At 48.6% G+C, this 15,411-nt stretch overlaps 1 protein-coding gene across 7 annotated transcripts in view; it reads right to left on the bottom strand.

Moving 5' to 3' along the window:
- Positions 1–14,297, bottom strand: part of FZD4 (frizzled class receptor 4) — a 53,396-nt gene extending 39,099 nt beyond the window's left edge. For 2 of the 7 annotated variants that reach the window (XR_008619618.1, XR_008619615.1), the window contains exons 1-3: positions 13,679–14,053; positions 5,309–11,548; positions 3,998–4,066 (exon numbers count right to left, since the gene is read on the bottom strand). Coding sequence is in view for 2 of the 7 variants with exons in the window: in XM_024131755.2 (XP_023987523.1) it covers positions 10,220–11,548; positions 13,679–13,963 (1,614 nt within the window). In the remaining 5 variants the exon portion in view is untranslated. Of the gene's footprint in view, positions 1–2,344; positions 3,746–3,997; positions 4,067–5,237; positions 11,549–13,678 lie in introns of those variants that run through there. The other 5 variants (XR_008619616.1, XR_008619617.1, XR_003683653.2 and 2 more) reach the window with 5 other exon arrangements.
- Positions 14,298–15,411: the final 1,114 nt, after the last annotated feature.

The raw sequence follows: 15,411 nt of genomic DNA, 5'->3' as shown, positions 1-15,411 counted from the left end.
TCTGGAACTTGCAACGCAGGGAGTGTGCTATAGCAGGTGTGCAGAGCAAACAGAAAGCTCCCGGCCTCTGAAACACAGGCCATTTAGAAAGCACAGATTCGGCTCATTGAACTGTGCGAAGGAGGACGCAGCTTGTTGCGGTTTCTCTGAAAATCACCCCTCCTTTCCAGCAGCTCTCTGCTACCCCCTTCATTCAGGCCTTCATGGTCTCTGAAACTGGTCTGCCTGCCCTCCCCAGCCCCTCCTTGTCTCCAGCCCAGGCCCCTGCGGCAGCCAGGGCGAGTTTTGTAGAACACCAAAGTGCGTGTGAGCCTCCCTTGCCCTCAAACTTTTGCCACCTCCCCTGTGCCCAGCTCAGGAGACAGGGCAAGCTCCAAGGCCTTTCGTAACTCGGCCTCAGCCCACCCACACTCCCACTCCAAGAATCTCAGGCTCCAGTTACACTGAAGGACTCACCGCCTGCACCACCCCACAGGGATCTCTCAGCCAGGTTTTTTTTTTTTGGCTGTGTTGGGTCTTCGTTGCTGCGCACGGGGCTTTCTCTAGTTGCGGCGAGCGGTGGCTACTCTTTGTTGCGGTGCGTGGGCTCTAGGTGCGTGGGCTCCAGCAGTTGTGGCACGCAGGCTCAGTAGTTGTGGCTCACAGGCTCTAGAGTGCAGGCTCAGTAGTTGTGGCACACGGGCTCAGTTGCTCCGCGGCATGTGGGATCTTCCCAGACCAGGGCTCACACCCATGTCCCCTGCATTGGCAGACGGATTCTTAACCACTGCGCCACCAGGGAAGTCCCTCTCAGCCAAGTTTATTTACACATTTCTTCCTTCCACTCTGGGCAAATGAGGAGATGAGGGTGGACTGTGTACTTCTCTTGATTTCTATAGAGTAGTCTCTTTGGATTTATAGAATTATGACATGAGAGAAGCAAGAGAGCGGGTGTCAGAGGACACAGGGCAGACACGCCTACACACACCACCTACTGGGTGCAAGTATCATAAATCATGTGTGCCAGCAAAGATATTCAGATGGAGGTAGCGGATCTCATGACTAAATGCCTCCAATGGCACCTCAAGAGTAAGTTGTAATGTTTATTATTTTATTTTATTTTGGCCATGGGGCACAGCATGCATGATCTTAGTTCCCCCACCAGAGATTGAACCAGCACCCCCTGCAGTGGAAGCACAGAGTCTTAACCACTGGACTGCCAGGGAAGTCCCTAATTTTTATTTTTTACATTTTGAACAGAGGGTGGTTTTGAGTAGCAGACAAAGTTTTAGAAAAGTCATGCTTGCTGGAATCTGCCCCTTCCTTTTTCCTATTCCTGCGCCCTCCCTACACATTTACCTGTTGAGGCAGACGTGTCCTTCAGCGATCAAATGGGATGAGAATGGTTTAGAAAACGTTTTCCCATTGCACTCAGTACTCAGAAGCTGTTCTACCCAAACTAAACCAACAAGGCCCTGGGACTCAGATTAGGAAGAAATTACTTAATAAATGTGATAGGAATAGTAGCACTGATCTCTTAGTAGGTACAGATCCTTTACCAGGTACTGAGGCATGTGGTTTGTTGCCATGAACTTCTGGAGGGAAAAGGTTGTGCCTTATTTATCTTGGTGTACCCTCCCAGGCTGACACATGCTGGACCCTTATTCAGCTATTCCACAAATATTTACTAAGCAATAGAGGATTTGTTTTTCCAGGTTTGGAGATTTAAGCTTGTTAATAACAGATGAATTCTTTCTCCGTTTCGTCATCTGCACTTTTGGACTCTGAGTTGGACCTTGTCTTTGTGGTTTTCTACAAGCACTCCCTCTCTCCCTTCCACAGCCCACCCCAGTATTCTACATATAGTAGGTGGTCAGCAAATATTTGTTGGGGGGAGAGGGGAAAAAAGGGGGAAGAGAGACAGCTTAACAATAAGCAACACAGTGGGTAGGTAGGTGATCAGTCTTAAAACCATCTTTGAGACTACAGTATTTTCTGCGGCTACTGACCAAGCATCTTTCCAGAAAGTTCTGCCTAGGTGAGGCCTCTTGTTGGACCTTTGGTTTCTTTCCTATGCTGGCCACATTTGTCACCAAAGCTCCACAGTTTCCCCGCCTAACAAGCTAAAACCCTCCTGTCCTTCTATCCTTCCTTCCTTATTCTCTCCATAGATATTTCAGAAACTCATGCCAGGCCTTGAGGACCCACAGATGGGCACCTTTGGGTGTTCAGAGTCATCGTCAGGGTGCTTGGTCTAGTCGGGAGACAGACACATGAATAGTCTATTACCAACAGCTCAATGAAGGCTCCCAGAATTGAAAGCACAGAGGCTAAAATTTACCTATGATAAGAAGAAAAGAGAGTCAGGAAGTGGCAAGTAGGAGGGTCAGGGGCATCTTCCCAGGAGACATGACCTAAGATTTCAACGTTAAAGAAGAATAGAAACAGCCTAGTTGAAGAAAGAGGGAAGGGGCATTGCAGGCAAAGGGAAACACATGCGGAAAGGCAAGGGAGAGTAAGGAAAACGATGGAACTAGGACAGATTTTTCTCTGTGACTTATCAATCCCATCTCAGTGCTTTATACTCTACATTCACCTCATATCAAGTGAAATGATGCAATCCTTCAGCATCTTGGAAAATTTAGACAGCCAATCATTCAATCTCTTAAGGAGAAAGGCATTGATAATGTGGGCTATCTATGAGATTAAGCACGTTCTTGGGTGAACACCGGATCGGGTGCTTATAGGAAACCATGTGGGAGGCTGATGAAAATCAGGCGGTTGATGTGAAATGTAATAAATTTTACTTTTTATTCTCTCTCCCTGGGGGTTTGAGAAGTTGGAATCCTTTGCTGTGAGAACAGATGAATCCGTGGGTTCTCTGCCTAAGGAAAAGGACAGGGTGATTCTGGGAATTTCAGGTGGGACCAAGGTCCATTCTGAAAACTTTTTGGACTAAACCTTTGCAGGTCCAACATTTTCAAAACATTTAGCGAGATGTTCCCAGTCCTACACCCCAGCTGCATGGTGAAGGAAAACTGAGCAGAGGACAACGCCCTTCTCCGAGTGTGGTTTATTTCTGTTCACAGAAACTCTGAAGACAGGAGGCCAAGGCTGACCTCTTTAGTCAAGAGTCTGCTCAACTTTAAAATTATGATTGCATGTGAAAGCTAAAATGGGAAAGAGAAAAAATCAGTTCTCAGGACAGAAATGCTAAAAAACCCTTAGGCCACATTCCAGTCAAGGTCCCAGCCCTGCATACGGGGCTCCTATCGGGGGTGGGTGGACGGGAGAGCAGCTAAGACCAGTTCAGATCAGCTGAGTGTCCAGGGTCCTGGGGTTTATTCTAGAGGTGTCCAGCTTACAGATAAAGAAACTTACAAGAGTGATTATGCTACATAATCCTTAAACAACAGAAGCTCATGGCCAAGGTCTCGATATTGAGTTGCCTGCCAAAACATTTACCCATTCTCAGTGAACTATTTGCAGTAAAAAAAAAAATCAGAGGAGTAGAGCGTGTTAGTTTCCTAGGGCTACCGAAACAAACTGGGTGGCTTAAGACACAGGAATTTACTCTCACACAGTTCTGGAGGATGGAAGTCCAAACCCAGGTTTTGGCAAGGTTGGCTCCTATTGGAGGGTCTGAGGAAGAATCTTCCATGCCTCTCCCGGCTTCAGGTGGTGGTTGGCAGTCCTTGGTATTTCTTGCCCCGTAGCTGTATCACTCTAATCTCCGCCTCTGCCTTCCCATGGCATTCTCCTGTGTCTGTGTTCAAATTCCCCGCTTGTTATAAGGACACCAGTTATTGGATTAGCCCCACACTCATCTAGTAGGAGCTCATCTTGATTATGTCCGCAAAGACCCTACTTCCAAATAAATTCACATTCACAGGTAAAGGGGGTTAGGACTTCAGCGTGTCTTTGGGGCAGACACGATTCAACCCACAACTGAGTGTAGAACGAAAACAAAACCCTGGGCTAGGCATGAGAGAACAAGCCTAGCCCACAGGCTACTCACCCACCGAGGTACTCCGGGCAAAAGTTTCAGTTCTCATCTCGAAAGCAAAGTAGTGCCTGCGCTGCTTACCTGAGAGGTGCCATGAGCAAAAAATGAAATCGTGTAAATAAAAATATTTTCTATACGGAAAGTGTTTCTACAAGTGCAATGGATTATGAATTCATTCCAGCTTGTGTTGAATTTTCCTTAACGTCATAACTACATAATAAGTAGGTAATGAAATGAGAAACACAGCCGGTCTTACAGGGAAGAGAATTTAAATTACATGCCTCCCTTCAGGTATGGTTTGAGATAAAATACAATAGTGATCTGCAGCGAAAGAGAAGAGCATTGCAGATTCTTGCTCCCTGGGCTTTTCACTCACACTAAAACAGGGTGGTATTCAGGTGAGACCAAGAGGTGGAAAGCAACTGAAAGGCAAACCAAGAGGGCTGATATTCTCCTCTGGGACATCAGCAGCCGTCTCCAATGGCAGTGACTTCCCTACCCTCTGTCTGTGTGGTCCATAATATTACTTGCTCCCATGACAGTGTCCTGCTAATGGCCTTGAATTTGCTTTGTCTGATGACTTTTCTGGATATGGGGACACAGACCACCCAACTTATAAATTTAGCTAAAGAAGTCATTTTCCTGGCTGGCTGATACAACATACTCCCATGTCTATTACACGAAACAGAACCATTTTGTAACCAGAAAAATAAAAAAACTTTTAATGAAAATCTTTAGTTAAAAAAAAAAAAAAGCTCGCTTTCCCCTTTTCAAGAGGCCTGAAGCTCTAGCAGTGATAGGGAAACTTTTTTTCAGGCTGCCAGATTAAGTCAAGGGGACTGGGAAGGTATGTAAAAATGGTTACATGTATCGGAAATGCCAAAAAGGGGTGTCATGGGGTGACAGCTTGAGAACTATAGTCACATCCGAAGTATCATGTGACCACTTGAGTATTACTGATGACCACAGTAGTGATAAAATCTGTTGACTTTAGATCTCAGGGGTTTGCTGACCCAAGAGAAATCCCAGGGGGGAAGAATAGCACCAGCAAAAAAAAAAAAAAAAAAAAAAAGACAACGAGGCTCTCGGAAAGAGGCTCTCCCTCTGCTCTGCAAACCCAATTCTCTGTTTCTCACTGCTGGGTGAGCATGCTTCCCAGGGGCTTTCAGACACCTGCAGGAATAGGCCAAATCACACACCAGCTACTAAACAAAACTTTATTTTCCTTTGATACAAAAATTAAATAGCAAAGTTTATTTATTTATTTATTTTTGTACAGTGATAAATTAGAAATTTACAGTACAGACATCAATGCAGACATACATTTGTACATCCTCAAAAGCAGGGTCCATTTCCTCTGACGTTCATCGGCTCGTTCAGGGCATGTAGGAGGGTCTGCCTGGTACCTCTGTGTCGAACATCTGAAAGTCCCTCAGGTAGGCCTCGAGGTGGCCGGAGCTCGGGTGGCACGGGGGCCCGAGAACAGCCACAGAGCACGAGCGTGTCTGCCTCACCAGCAGGCCGAATTTCATCTCTGCATAGATCACACCTGATATTTATTCTGCCTTTCCTACAAAGAGCTCAAGGGGCCTTTGTCCTCCTTCCTTCTAAAGTCTCACAACATCCCTGTGAGGTAGGAAAAAATTCAGGACCACCTAGATGCCCCACGGGGAGACACCTGGAAAGCAGCCTCCCCTCCCCAAACCCTCAGCCATACCAGCCCGAGCCCTCAGCAGGATGGGGGAAGGTGCACACCTGGGAGGGCAGATGGGCCCAGCCTCCAGGGGGCAGGGGCTCTCACCCCCTCCCCGGAAGCCTTCTGGGATGACAGTGGTCATGTACTGAATATTGTAGGCGATCAGGGAGCTACAAAAGCTTGGAGGACACGGCTCACAGGACCCCAAGCAGGCCCTCTACAAGTCGCCTGGGTGAATACTGGGAATTTGCTGACGCAAAGAAGAAGGGAAACAAGGCAAACCGGGAACAGGCAACTGGGTGTACCAAGGAGAAGAGGCCTATTGGGGAGATCCGGGGTTCACTTCCCTCCAGGTAACATCCAGCGGGCCATTACTGCACATGTGCGTGGCAAGAGGCAGCAGCAGACAGCTCAAGCCAGGCCGCAGCGAAACAAAATCCATTATTTAAGGCTCTGGTATCTGATCCTTGGTAGGAGCAAAATGCTCTCCTAGGAGTTTCCAAGATCTACAGCCTAGGCCCAGAAGAAAAATGAGAACCCGGGTCCTTTGCCAGACATAATACAAACCCAGACGGGGACTCTGAACCCAAGTACAATAAAGGAACAAAAAGAACCATCGGAGTCCAATGACTCGACCTCTCTGGCTGGAATAGGAACTCCCTCCAATCTCCTCCATCACAGAATGAAATGCAGGATGTATAACAGATCAATTCTGCGGGCTCCTTCCAGAGTCTGGGCTCCACAGCCCTCTCCCTTAACTGCCGTTGTGGCCACCTCGCTAGAAGCCGAGGCTTGAACCATCCTGGTGAAATCTTAAGTTGAGTCTGCCTTCCAGGGCTGAGGCTGTCGAGTTTCTCTTTACACCCTTGGGCCTCGGCTTGGTTCCTAACACTGAATTCCATGACCAGGGGGCTGAGGGGGGCCAGAGAGGACAGGGCTAGGGGTGCTGGTAACATCACAATTCAGAACCTAGATACAGAAGTTTCCCAGGTTCCAGGTTTGGAGAATGCAGGGGAGGGAGGGCCAGGGGAAAGCAAAGTCAGAGCATCTCAGGGAAATAAAAAGTGTCACCACTTCTCCTGTTCCAGGTCCCTGAGTAAGCTGCCAGATCAGAAGCAGTCTCAGAGATCAGGAGACGGGTCTCCATAGAGGAAAAAGGATATGAAACAACCAAGTAGCTCCATCAGGCGGTCCTGGCCAGTTCCACTCTTCCCATGTTCCTCTGCCCTGAGGTGTGGCCTTTTATGAAGGAGGAGAAAGGAGTTTGCCAGAGAGGAGGCTGGACAGAGGCGCCCTTGGTCCCTGTTGAGGCCAAGGGATTTTGTAGGAAGCTATAATTATACCTACTTATCCTAGATTTCCGAGAAAGAAAAAGAACGCTAACCTTTTCCCTAGCAAGATGCTGTCCTCAAATTCACCTGTACGAGTCACCAGAACACCCCAATCCCTAAACTGCCTGCTCCCGAAGCCATATTAGATGTGGGAGTTCATGTCCTTGTAGCCAATGTTTGTGATCTTCCTAGGAGATTTCCACGGAGACTGTCATGAAACAGAGCTGATGCTTTCTGGCAAAACCCCTGTGAATCGATTTGCAAGGAATCCTGGGAAGGGATAAGTGATGGGTTAAAGGGAGAAAGACCCAGGAAGAGGTTTATGAGATGCTGACGGTGGAACAAATGGCAATTCAGTAGCCCCTGCTCCTTCCTGAAACCAATGGCCAAGTTCAGCAGACCCAGGGGCATCCCAGTCCAGGTCGGTTAGAAGAACAGAGCTGATCCTCCCTGACATCCCCTAAGGTGCCTAACACAGGGCTTTACACACAGTTAGCACTCAATAAATGTGCTGATAATTAACCTTTTTTAAAACCAATACCAACCTAACAGGTGATGGATTCGTTTCAAGGTAACCGATATCTAACTCTTCGGCCACAAAGCTCCTTTCTTAAAACCGTAAACACTCTCCATGGTCTGGAATGTGAAAGGAACGGCCTATAAGCCTGTGACATTGCCAAGGCTACTCATCTATTCTGCACCGATGACGACGTCTGATCAAATATATATTTCTCCCGTGAAGGCAAGAGATTTATGGAAGAGACACGTTACGACCCAGAAAGCTCCAAAACTTGGGGGTCCAGGTTCACCCAAGTACTCTTATTGTTACTCATTTGTTACTATTCATAAATATTGAGCACCCTCTCCATGCCGGGCCCTCTGCTAGGTGCCGCGTCGGTCACACGATCACTGAAACATTACAAAGAGAACTGCATTACAATCCCCTGCCTGGTCCTTCTTTCCTTTCCTGGGCCAGAGTCTCCGCACAACTCCCAAGACACTGGAGCAGAGCGTGAGTAAGGGCAGGCTGTGCCCCTGGGTGCATGCTCCAGGGCCCCGGCCAGCTATGGGAACCATCTGCAAGCAGCACGGGGCGTTCACATTTTACATTTCATAGGCGATGCAGTCTCAGATGGAGTTCAACTGGTCCTTCTGGGGATCATTTCTCATGCTCCTGGAGCCCCGACCCAGAGTCCAGCCAAGGTACTCAGGCTCAGCACACACAGCGGGGCCACCGGTGCCCACTTAGCATCAGTGTCCAAAGCCCCAAGACTTTGCCTTCCAAAACATGCAACAGACCTTACATGCATCTTCATCTCAGACAGGTCAAGAACCACACCACAACAGAGAAAGAAGAAAGGAAAATGTCAAACCAGGGGGCATAAAGCTCAAACAAAAAAAGACATGCTTATTTCCAGAATTTGAACTCCTCTTTGGAATTTTGCGTCCCTGGAAATATTTTTCCACAAAGAAATGCGATAAAAGAGCTTTCCTACCTTTTTTAAAGGGGGGAGGAGCATGAATAAATAAATAAATGAGTCATCGCAAGGTAGTTGCTGAAGCAAAGACAGGTATGAACTTCAAGGACAGCAACCTGTGACATCGTCAATAATTTGTCCCAGAGATCTGGTGATTAGAAGGCCTGAGGCGGGTTAGGAGAAAGGCCAGTTACAATTTTAAAAGAATTGCAGTTTTTGAGAGTCTGCTAGGGGGTACCCCCTTGCAAGGAACATAAAGCATAAATTTTAAAAGCTCTGGATACCTCTGCAAAAGGCAATTAAGACCTGTGCTGTTAGAGTTTGCAGTTCACTTCATATGGTCTACACTTTATTCCCTACGAACCAATCAAGCTCCTGGCTGGCATTCTGGAGATTCATTAAGCACCATATAAATACTCCAGGCCACACTGCCTCCAAGGAAATCTTACAGGGAGCCCTTGCCAATTACTAGGAAATAATTATGCACCAAGTAGTTGGATTAGCTGTCCTTAGCTCCCTTTACAAAATTGAAAAAGTCTCCATTGTGGTAAGTAGACCAGACTCTGATAACATTCTTATGCTAAAGGAAAAAAAAGGCACTATCATTCTGAGAATGCAAGCTGACCATAGCTTTAAAGTCAGCTGAGTAACTGTTATGTCATGGTCCAAGAATGTGCTTTTAATTGTAATTGACACACACAAATTACATAGCTAATCTGTGTGAATGCAAAGTTGCCAAGAAACTTAACATTTTAGCTCTTCCAGACTGGCGTCTGCATAGATGCAATCACACAAAGTAAAATATATTAAGTCCCCATTGCTCAATGCAGTCGGTCTCTGGGGTGGGTAAGGTAAGTCGACTTGGTAAATATCATTTTCCTCTGAATTAAGTGATTGTCAAGAAAGTGAATCACCCTTCCTTTCCCCCTCATTAGGCATGCTGCAGTGCAAAACTTCCTATAAAAAATACCTGCTTTTGAGTCATTAACGTAAAATGGAGAAAACAGCAGCAGCCTAGGACAGAGCTGTTGAAATTTAAGAGGAAGAGAGAGAAGAAAAATCCACTGGATACCTTATGTGCGTTTGTACAGTACTTTTGTTTGTTCAAACAATTCTGTTTTATGACAAAGGCACTGAAAGATTCTGACACCACCTCTTGGGAGAGCAATCCACAAAGTTCTAAACAGCAGACAGTACACCACAGAAAATGTTTATGTTAGACCAGCCAAACTATAAAACTCTTGTAACACTTCTCTGAACCCAGCGTTTCCAGTGTTTATAGATCGCTTTGCTATCTGAAAGACCCAGTTAGTATTTAGAATTTTTAAAGGGTTAAAAAAGTTAATCTTTCTCCCTGCAAGTTGCCTACTCACAGCTCAAATCCCACCCTGCAGGGAAAAGCAGCATCGCCCTGGACCTCCTGGAATCTAGGCAGGACCTCCACGCTCCAAGCTGCGACCTGCTAAAGTGATCAATGTTTTGATTTTTCACAGCTTTGAAAGCCTCTAACTGGCTTTTCCATTTTGGATCATTCCAAAGTCCGCAGCAAAATCATTAGTTTTATGATGCTGGGGGGAGACGGGGGAGAGTGGTGGAGGGTTATGGGGGTCACTTAAGTGCTGCTAGCTTGTTCAAACTGAGATTCACTGCATGAAGCTTTTGGTAGCATTTGCACCGCAATGCTGGCATGCCCCCTTCAAAATCTGGAAAGCATGGAGGCTGGCTAGCCTTATACCACAGTTTCATTGCCTCTCCCAGGCTTCACCCAACCATTCCCTCTTTTTTCTCTCTTTACCTTCCCAGAATTCACCAATCTGTTGGAACACTTCTGCCACGTGTGAAGAGTTTTGGCAGACCAAATCCACATGCCTGAAGTGATGCCTACCAGCAAAGACATAAAAATTTTCAACATCTCAACTGCCATATTGGAGTCATCTGCGGAATACCGGAAAAGCGCCCAGTTGGAGATTTCATAGAAATAACAGGCAATCACACAGGTTGCAGGCACCGTGTACAGGACTGAGAAGACCCCAATCTTGACCATCAGCCTTTCCAACTTGTCTGTCTTTGTCCCATCCTTTTGAAGATTCGACCGAATTTTGAACAAGGCCACCAAGCCTGCAGCAATGAACAAAGTTCCAATCACCAGGTAAGTGAAGAGGGGAGCCACCACAAATCCCGTGAGGGCGTCAAGGTTTTGGTTCCCCACGTAGCACAGGCCAGTCAGTTCATCTGCATCCACCAGTCTCATAATCAAGATGACAATGGTTTTCACTGCAGGGATAGCCCAGGCTGCAATGTGGAAATAAGAGCTGTGCATTTCAATGGCTTCATGACCCCATTTGAGTCCCGCTGCCAAAAACCAAGTGAGTGTCAGAACAACCCACCAGATGGAACTGGCCATTCCAAAAAAGTACATCAGCAAGAAAATGATTGCACATCCTGTGTTCTTAAGTCCTTCTTGGATGAGAACGGGTTCTGCTGCCTCTTCAAAATCGCAGGATATCCTTTCCCGGCCTACAGTCAGCCTGACAATATAAGCAATGCTATAAATATTATAGCACATACTGAGAAATATGATGGGGCGCTCCGGGTAGGAAAACCTGGCAGAATCGATCAGGAAGGTCAGCACAGTGAAGGCGGTGGAGATGAAGCACAGGCTGGCCCACACGGCCATCCAGATATCGGTGAACTCCTTGGCCGAGCGGCTGTATAAGCCAGCATCATAGCCACACTTGAGAACGCAGTTCAGGCTCCTCTTCACCCAGATGTACTGATCAGAGTTGGTTCCCACGGAATGGCACTCTTCCCCAGGCTGGATGGGGGTTTTGTGAGGTAAGGGCACCTCCTCATCACCTGGCCCTTCCATGCACATGTGGTTGTGGTCATTCTGTGGTGGGAATTTGCTGCAGTTCAGGCTCTCTGGCCAGGCAAATCCAAATTCCTTCAGGACAGGCTCGCAACGTCTCTTGACGGAAAGACACATCCCGCCGCAGGGGCCGATGGGGATATTGACCTTCTCTGTGCACATGGGCACATACACGGAACAAAGGAAGAACTGGAAAAGTCATGAAACGAGCAAAGAAAATAATGACTTGGAAGTTTGACCAAAGGGTTGCACAAAACTGACTTGAATGCTTCTGGGCAAAGTACGCATCTACTTTAAAATCAGTCTACGGGGTGTCTGTTGACTCTGACCTCAAACAAATGTGCCTAATAATCCATCACTTGCACACTTTTTTTCTTTTGGGTCTAGTAATCCTTTCCAGGAGAACATAGATAACTAAATATATAAAAGGGACCCGAAGAATTACATAATCCCTTTTTGCACAACACTTAGGGAAATAAACCTTAAAAAGCTGACTTTGAGTCTTCCTCCCCTTTCAGCTACTATTTGAAAGTGCTGGACAGACTAGTCAAATGACTCAGTCCTTTGGGTGATGGGGTGATTTATTTTTACCCTCATTTCTTTATCACCGTAAAAATAAATGTAAAAAAAAAGTAGATACGGCTTTTCTCAGGTTAATACTCTCTCCTTTCTCTATTTTATCCCCTAAAATTATTTTTTTCACCAGTCTCATATTGAAAGAGAAAATGTCCTCACTGAGATACTGTTAAATCCAAGGATGGGATGCAGGTTGAAGCCTCTGGATACCAGGGGTTTGTTTGGCCAGGTTTCCTCAAAGAATAATAACGAAGCACAATAGGAAAATATAAATGTTCAGTCCCTGAAGCTGCAATACCAGCAGGGGAGAGTCCAGTTGCTGTCCTCAATTCCTCCAGCATTGATAAACAGTCTGCTTGGCTCCTTACAGATGTTGTCTATGAAGTCTAGAGTTACAAGTAACTATTTTCCAGCATGTAAAGGGATCCAGTCCTGTCCTTCAAAACAGCTTGGCTGCCTCCCCAGGATACATGTAATTAAAAATATATATCCCTGCAAAAGCTGTTTCGCCAACAAAATTGTCACTGATGTCAGGATATGTGCTGTTTCCAAACTGAGAGCTAGAGAATCATTTTCTTAAGTTTTTATAAACTAGTTCTAAAGTCCTGAAACTTCCAAAGGGACATTTTACCAGCAACAGGTCTAATCCCAACCATCTTTCTGAAACCACAATCCAACTTTTCAAATGACCTATGTAAAAACATGCACCTAGTAAGTCAGCTGCCTGCCTGTTTCTTATCTCTCAAAAGTTACAACCAGAACCACAGATTTCTAAAGCTTTTAGGCTGGATAACTATGCTCTATTTCCCCCAACTTCTCTCTTTGCTAAATTTCTAAAAATCACTCGTAGCCTCACCAATCAAAACACAACCAGCGTTAACATTTTTAAAAATTTCCTTTCGGTTCTTTTTTTTTTTTTTTTTTTAAATGAACTGGTTGTTGTTATAAGATTATAATCACCCTGTATATGCAAATTCTTCACTTTTTATGGTAGGATGAACATTTTCTATATTATTACATAAGCTTTAACATTTTTAATGACTGCAAAAACAAATTAAAAAAAAAAAACAAACTTCCAACACACAAACTAACTTCTGGAGCTTGACCATACTAACGTCTTTTTCCCAAGTGATATCTTCTCCCCCTCCAAGTACTAAACCTGCCCTTAACCCTGAGGCTAAGAAGGAACTCAAGCCATCGCAGCCATTCCTTACTGCATGACCTCTAAAATCATGCAGGACGACGCGAGGGGCCATTCTGCAGAAACGGGGCAGGAGTGTTTCATTTAATAACACACCCAAAAAATATGGGGGGAGAAAGGAGGTCGGGGAGGGAGGAGAAGTTCCCGTCTCCTTATCTCTCCTTCCAAGTCTTAGCTGCAGCTGGCTGCCCTGCCTGGGACTCGCCCACCGAGCAGCGGCGGCCAGAATACTTGGCAAAGATAACTCTCAGCTCCACTGGGGTTAGGGGCTTGGCCAGACACGGGTGGGCAGGGGAGAAAAACGGAAGGGCGGGGTGTAAGAGTGGGTCCTTTCGCAGGCCAGATGACTTACACAATGTTTTGGCTTCCAGTCCCTGAGAAGGGACAGAAAAGTGGGGGTGGGAATGTAAATCACTTCTCCAGGATAGTTAATACCCTTCAGACTTAGGAAGGGGGCAGGGGGCTCGACTTGGCAAGGGCTCCACGGAGTTAGTTTGGGGCGTCCCTGCCCAAGGGGTCCCGCCCGGGGTAGGGGCGCCCACCTGCAGCTGGCTGGAGCAGCCGTACTGGATGAGCGGCGTGAAAGTTGTCAGCTGCAGCTCGGCGTCCGTCTGCAGCTCGTGCCCCACCAGGTTGGGCATCTTGGTCACGTTGTAGCCCAGGTTCTGGCACATAGAGATGCGGATGGGGTCGCAGCGCCGCTCCTCCTCGTCCCCGAAGCCCCTCGCCGGCCTCAGGAGCAGCAGCAAAAGCAGCGGCAGCCGCAGGCTGAGACCGACGCCCCCGGGGGCCCCCAGGACGCGCGGCCCTGCGCCCCGCCAGGCCATGGCCAGAGCCAGGGGGCAGCGGCGGCGGTGGCGAGGGCTGCTCCAGCAGACACCCCCAGCTTGCACGGGGGAGCCGGCTGCCCGCGCTGCTCCCAGCTCCGGGAAAGGAAGTGTGATAAGGCGCCAAGGGCGACGAGGGGGCAGCGGCCGGGCTCTCCCGCAGCTGCGCGCGACTGTGTGGGGTATTAGACGCCCCCGGCCGGGGCCGAAGGACAGACTGCGAGGGTCATGGCTACAGGCGGCGAGCCCCCAAACCGGCGCCGGCCGCGGCCGCTCAGCGTCTCCGCGAAGCCCGCCAGCACGCAACGCCGCACAGCTCTCACCACCCGAACCCTCCGAGGCGCTGGAGTTTTGCTGGGCGGCGGCGGGACGGGACGGACAGCGCGCCTCTCCAATGGCCGGGCGCCGTGGCCAGCGAGGGGCGGGGCCGCTCTGCCCTGGGCAGGGTCAGGCTCCCGCCCGCCCGCCCGCCCCCCTCCTCCGCCCCTCCCTCCCGTCCCGTAGCGCTCCGCCCCGCTTCCCGGCTCTCACTTTCCTCCCACCCGGTTCGCGGCGCTCGGGGGCCAGGCGGGGATGGAGCCGAGACGCTCCAGCCGGGCCAGCCTGCCCCCTTCTCTCCCAGGTGAGAAGCGCTCCCAGAGGAGTCGGCTCACTTTTCCTTTTTTACTTCCAGCTGTCACCTCTGCCCGTGGCCACTTCCCCATCAAGCAGAGAAACGTATACAAAGAACACGGGATTTGGATTTACAAAGATTGTGCCTTTAAATCCGGCTGTGTGACCTTGAGCAAATTGCTCAGCCTCTCGGCGTCAGTTTCCTCATCCGTAAAGAGACTTGGGAGGATTAGAGATAACGCGTAAAATGCTTAGCACCGTGCCTGGTACAGCGTGAGCTCGCGGCTATTTTCACTCCGAACTTGCTTGGGTTGGTGCCCGCCCCCCTCTCCCCGCCCCCAGCCTCGGCCTGACCTGCACCCGGGAGCTGTCTGTCTCCAGCCGCGAATGGGGGAGGCGCCCCGGAGCAGCCGACCAGCCAACGGTCTCGCGCTCCGATTTCCTCACCGTATGAAATGAAATTCCACAGGGGGATTCGAAAGGAAATGAGACCGGGACGCTCCGTGCTTCTCGGCCCGCCGCCCTTCCTGTCTCGGGGACACGGTTTCTAAATAAGGTTGGGAGGGTGAGAGGGCAGGAGGGGAGAAGCTTGACCTGTGCATGGGGGGCTGAGAAGGCGCACCACCGCCGGGGCTCCCCTTCCCCAGCCTCCCGGGCATCCCTCCCCTGCAGCCTGCATCTCCTTCTGACTTATTATGCTTCTGCGGGAGTCCTGGGGCTCATGCCAGCCGTGTTTCGATCCAACTTTTCCCTCTCACTCCCAGCCCTTCTCCCCACCCGCCCCTCCTTGGACGGAGCTTTGTGCTAGCCCACACTCTCCACTTTCCAGTCGGGCC

This window comes from Physeter macrocephalus, chromosome 16 (assembly GCF_002837175.3).
Source record: "Physeter macrocephalus isolate SW-GA chromosome 16, ASM283717v5, whole genome shotgun sequence".
NCBI classification, from domain to species: domain Eukaryota; kingdom Metazoa; phylum Chordata; class Mammalia; order Artiodactyla; family Physeteridae; genus Physeter; species Physeter macrocephalus.
The sequence above is the reverse complement of the archived record's forward strand: the minus strand, read 5'-3'. Positions and strand labels throughout refer to the sequence as shown.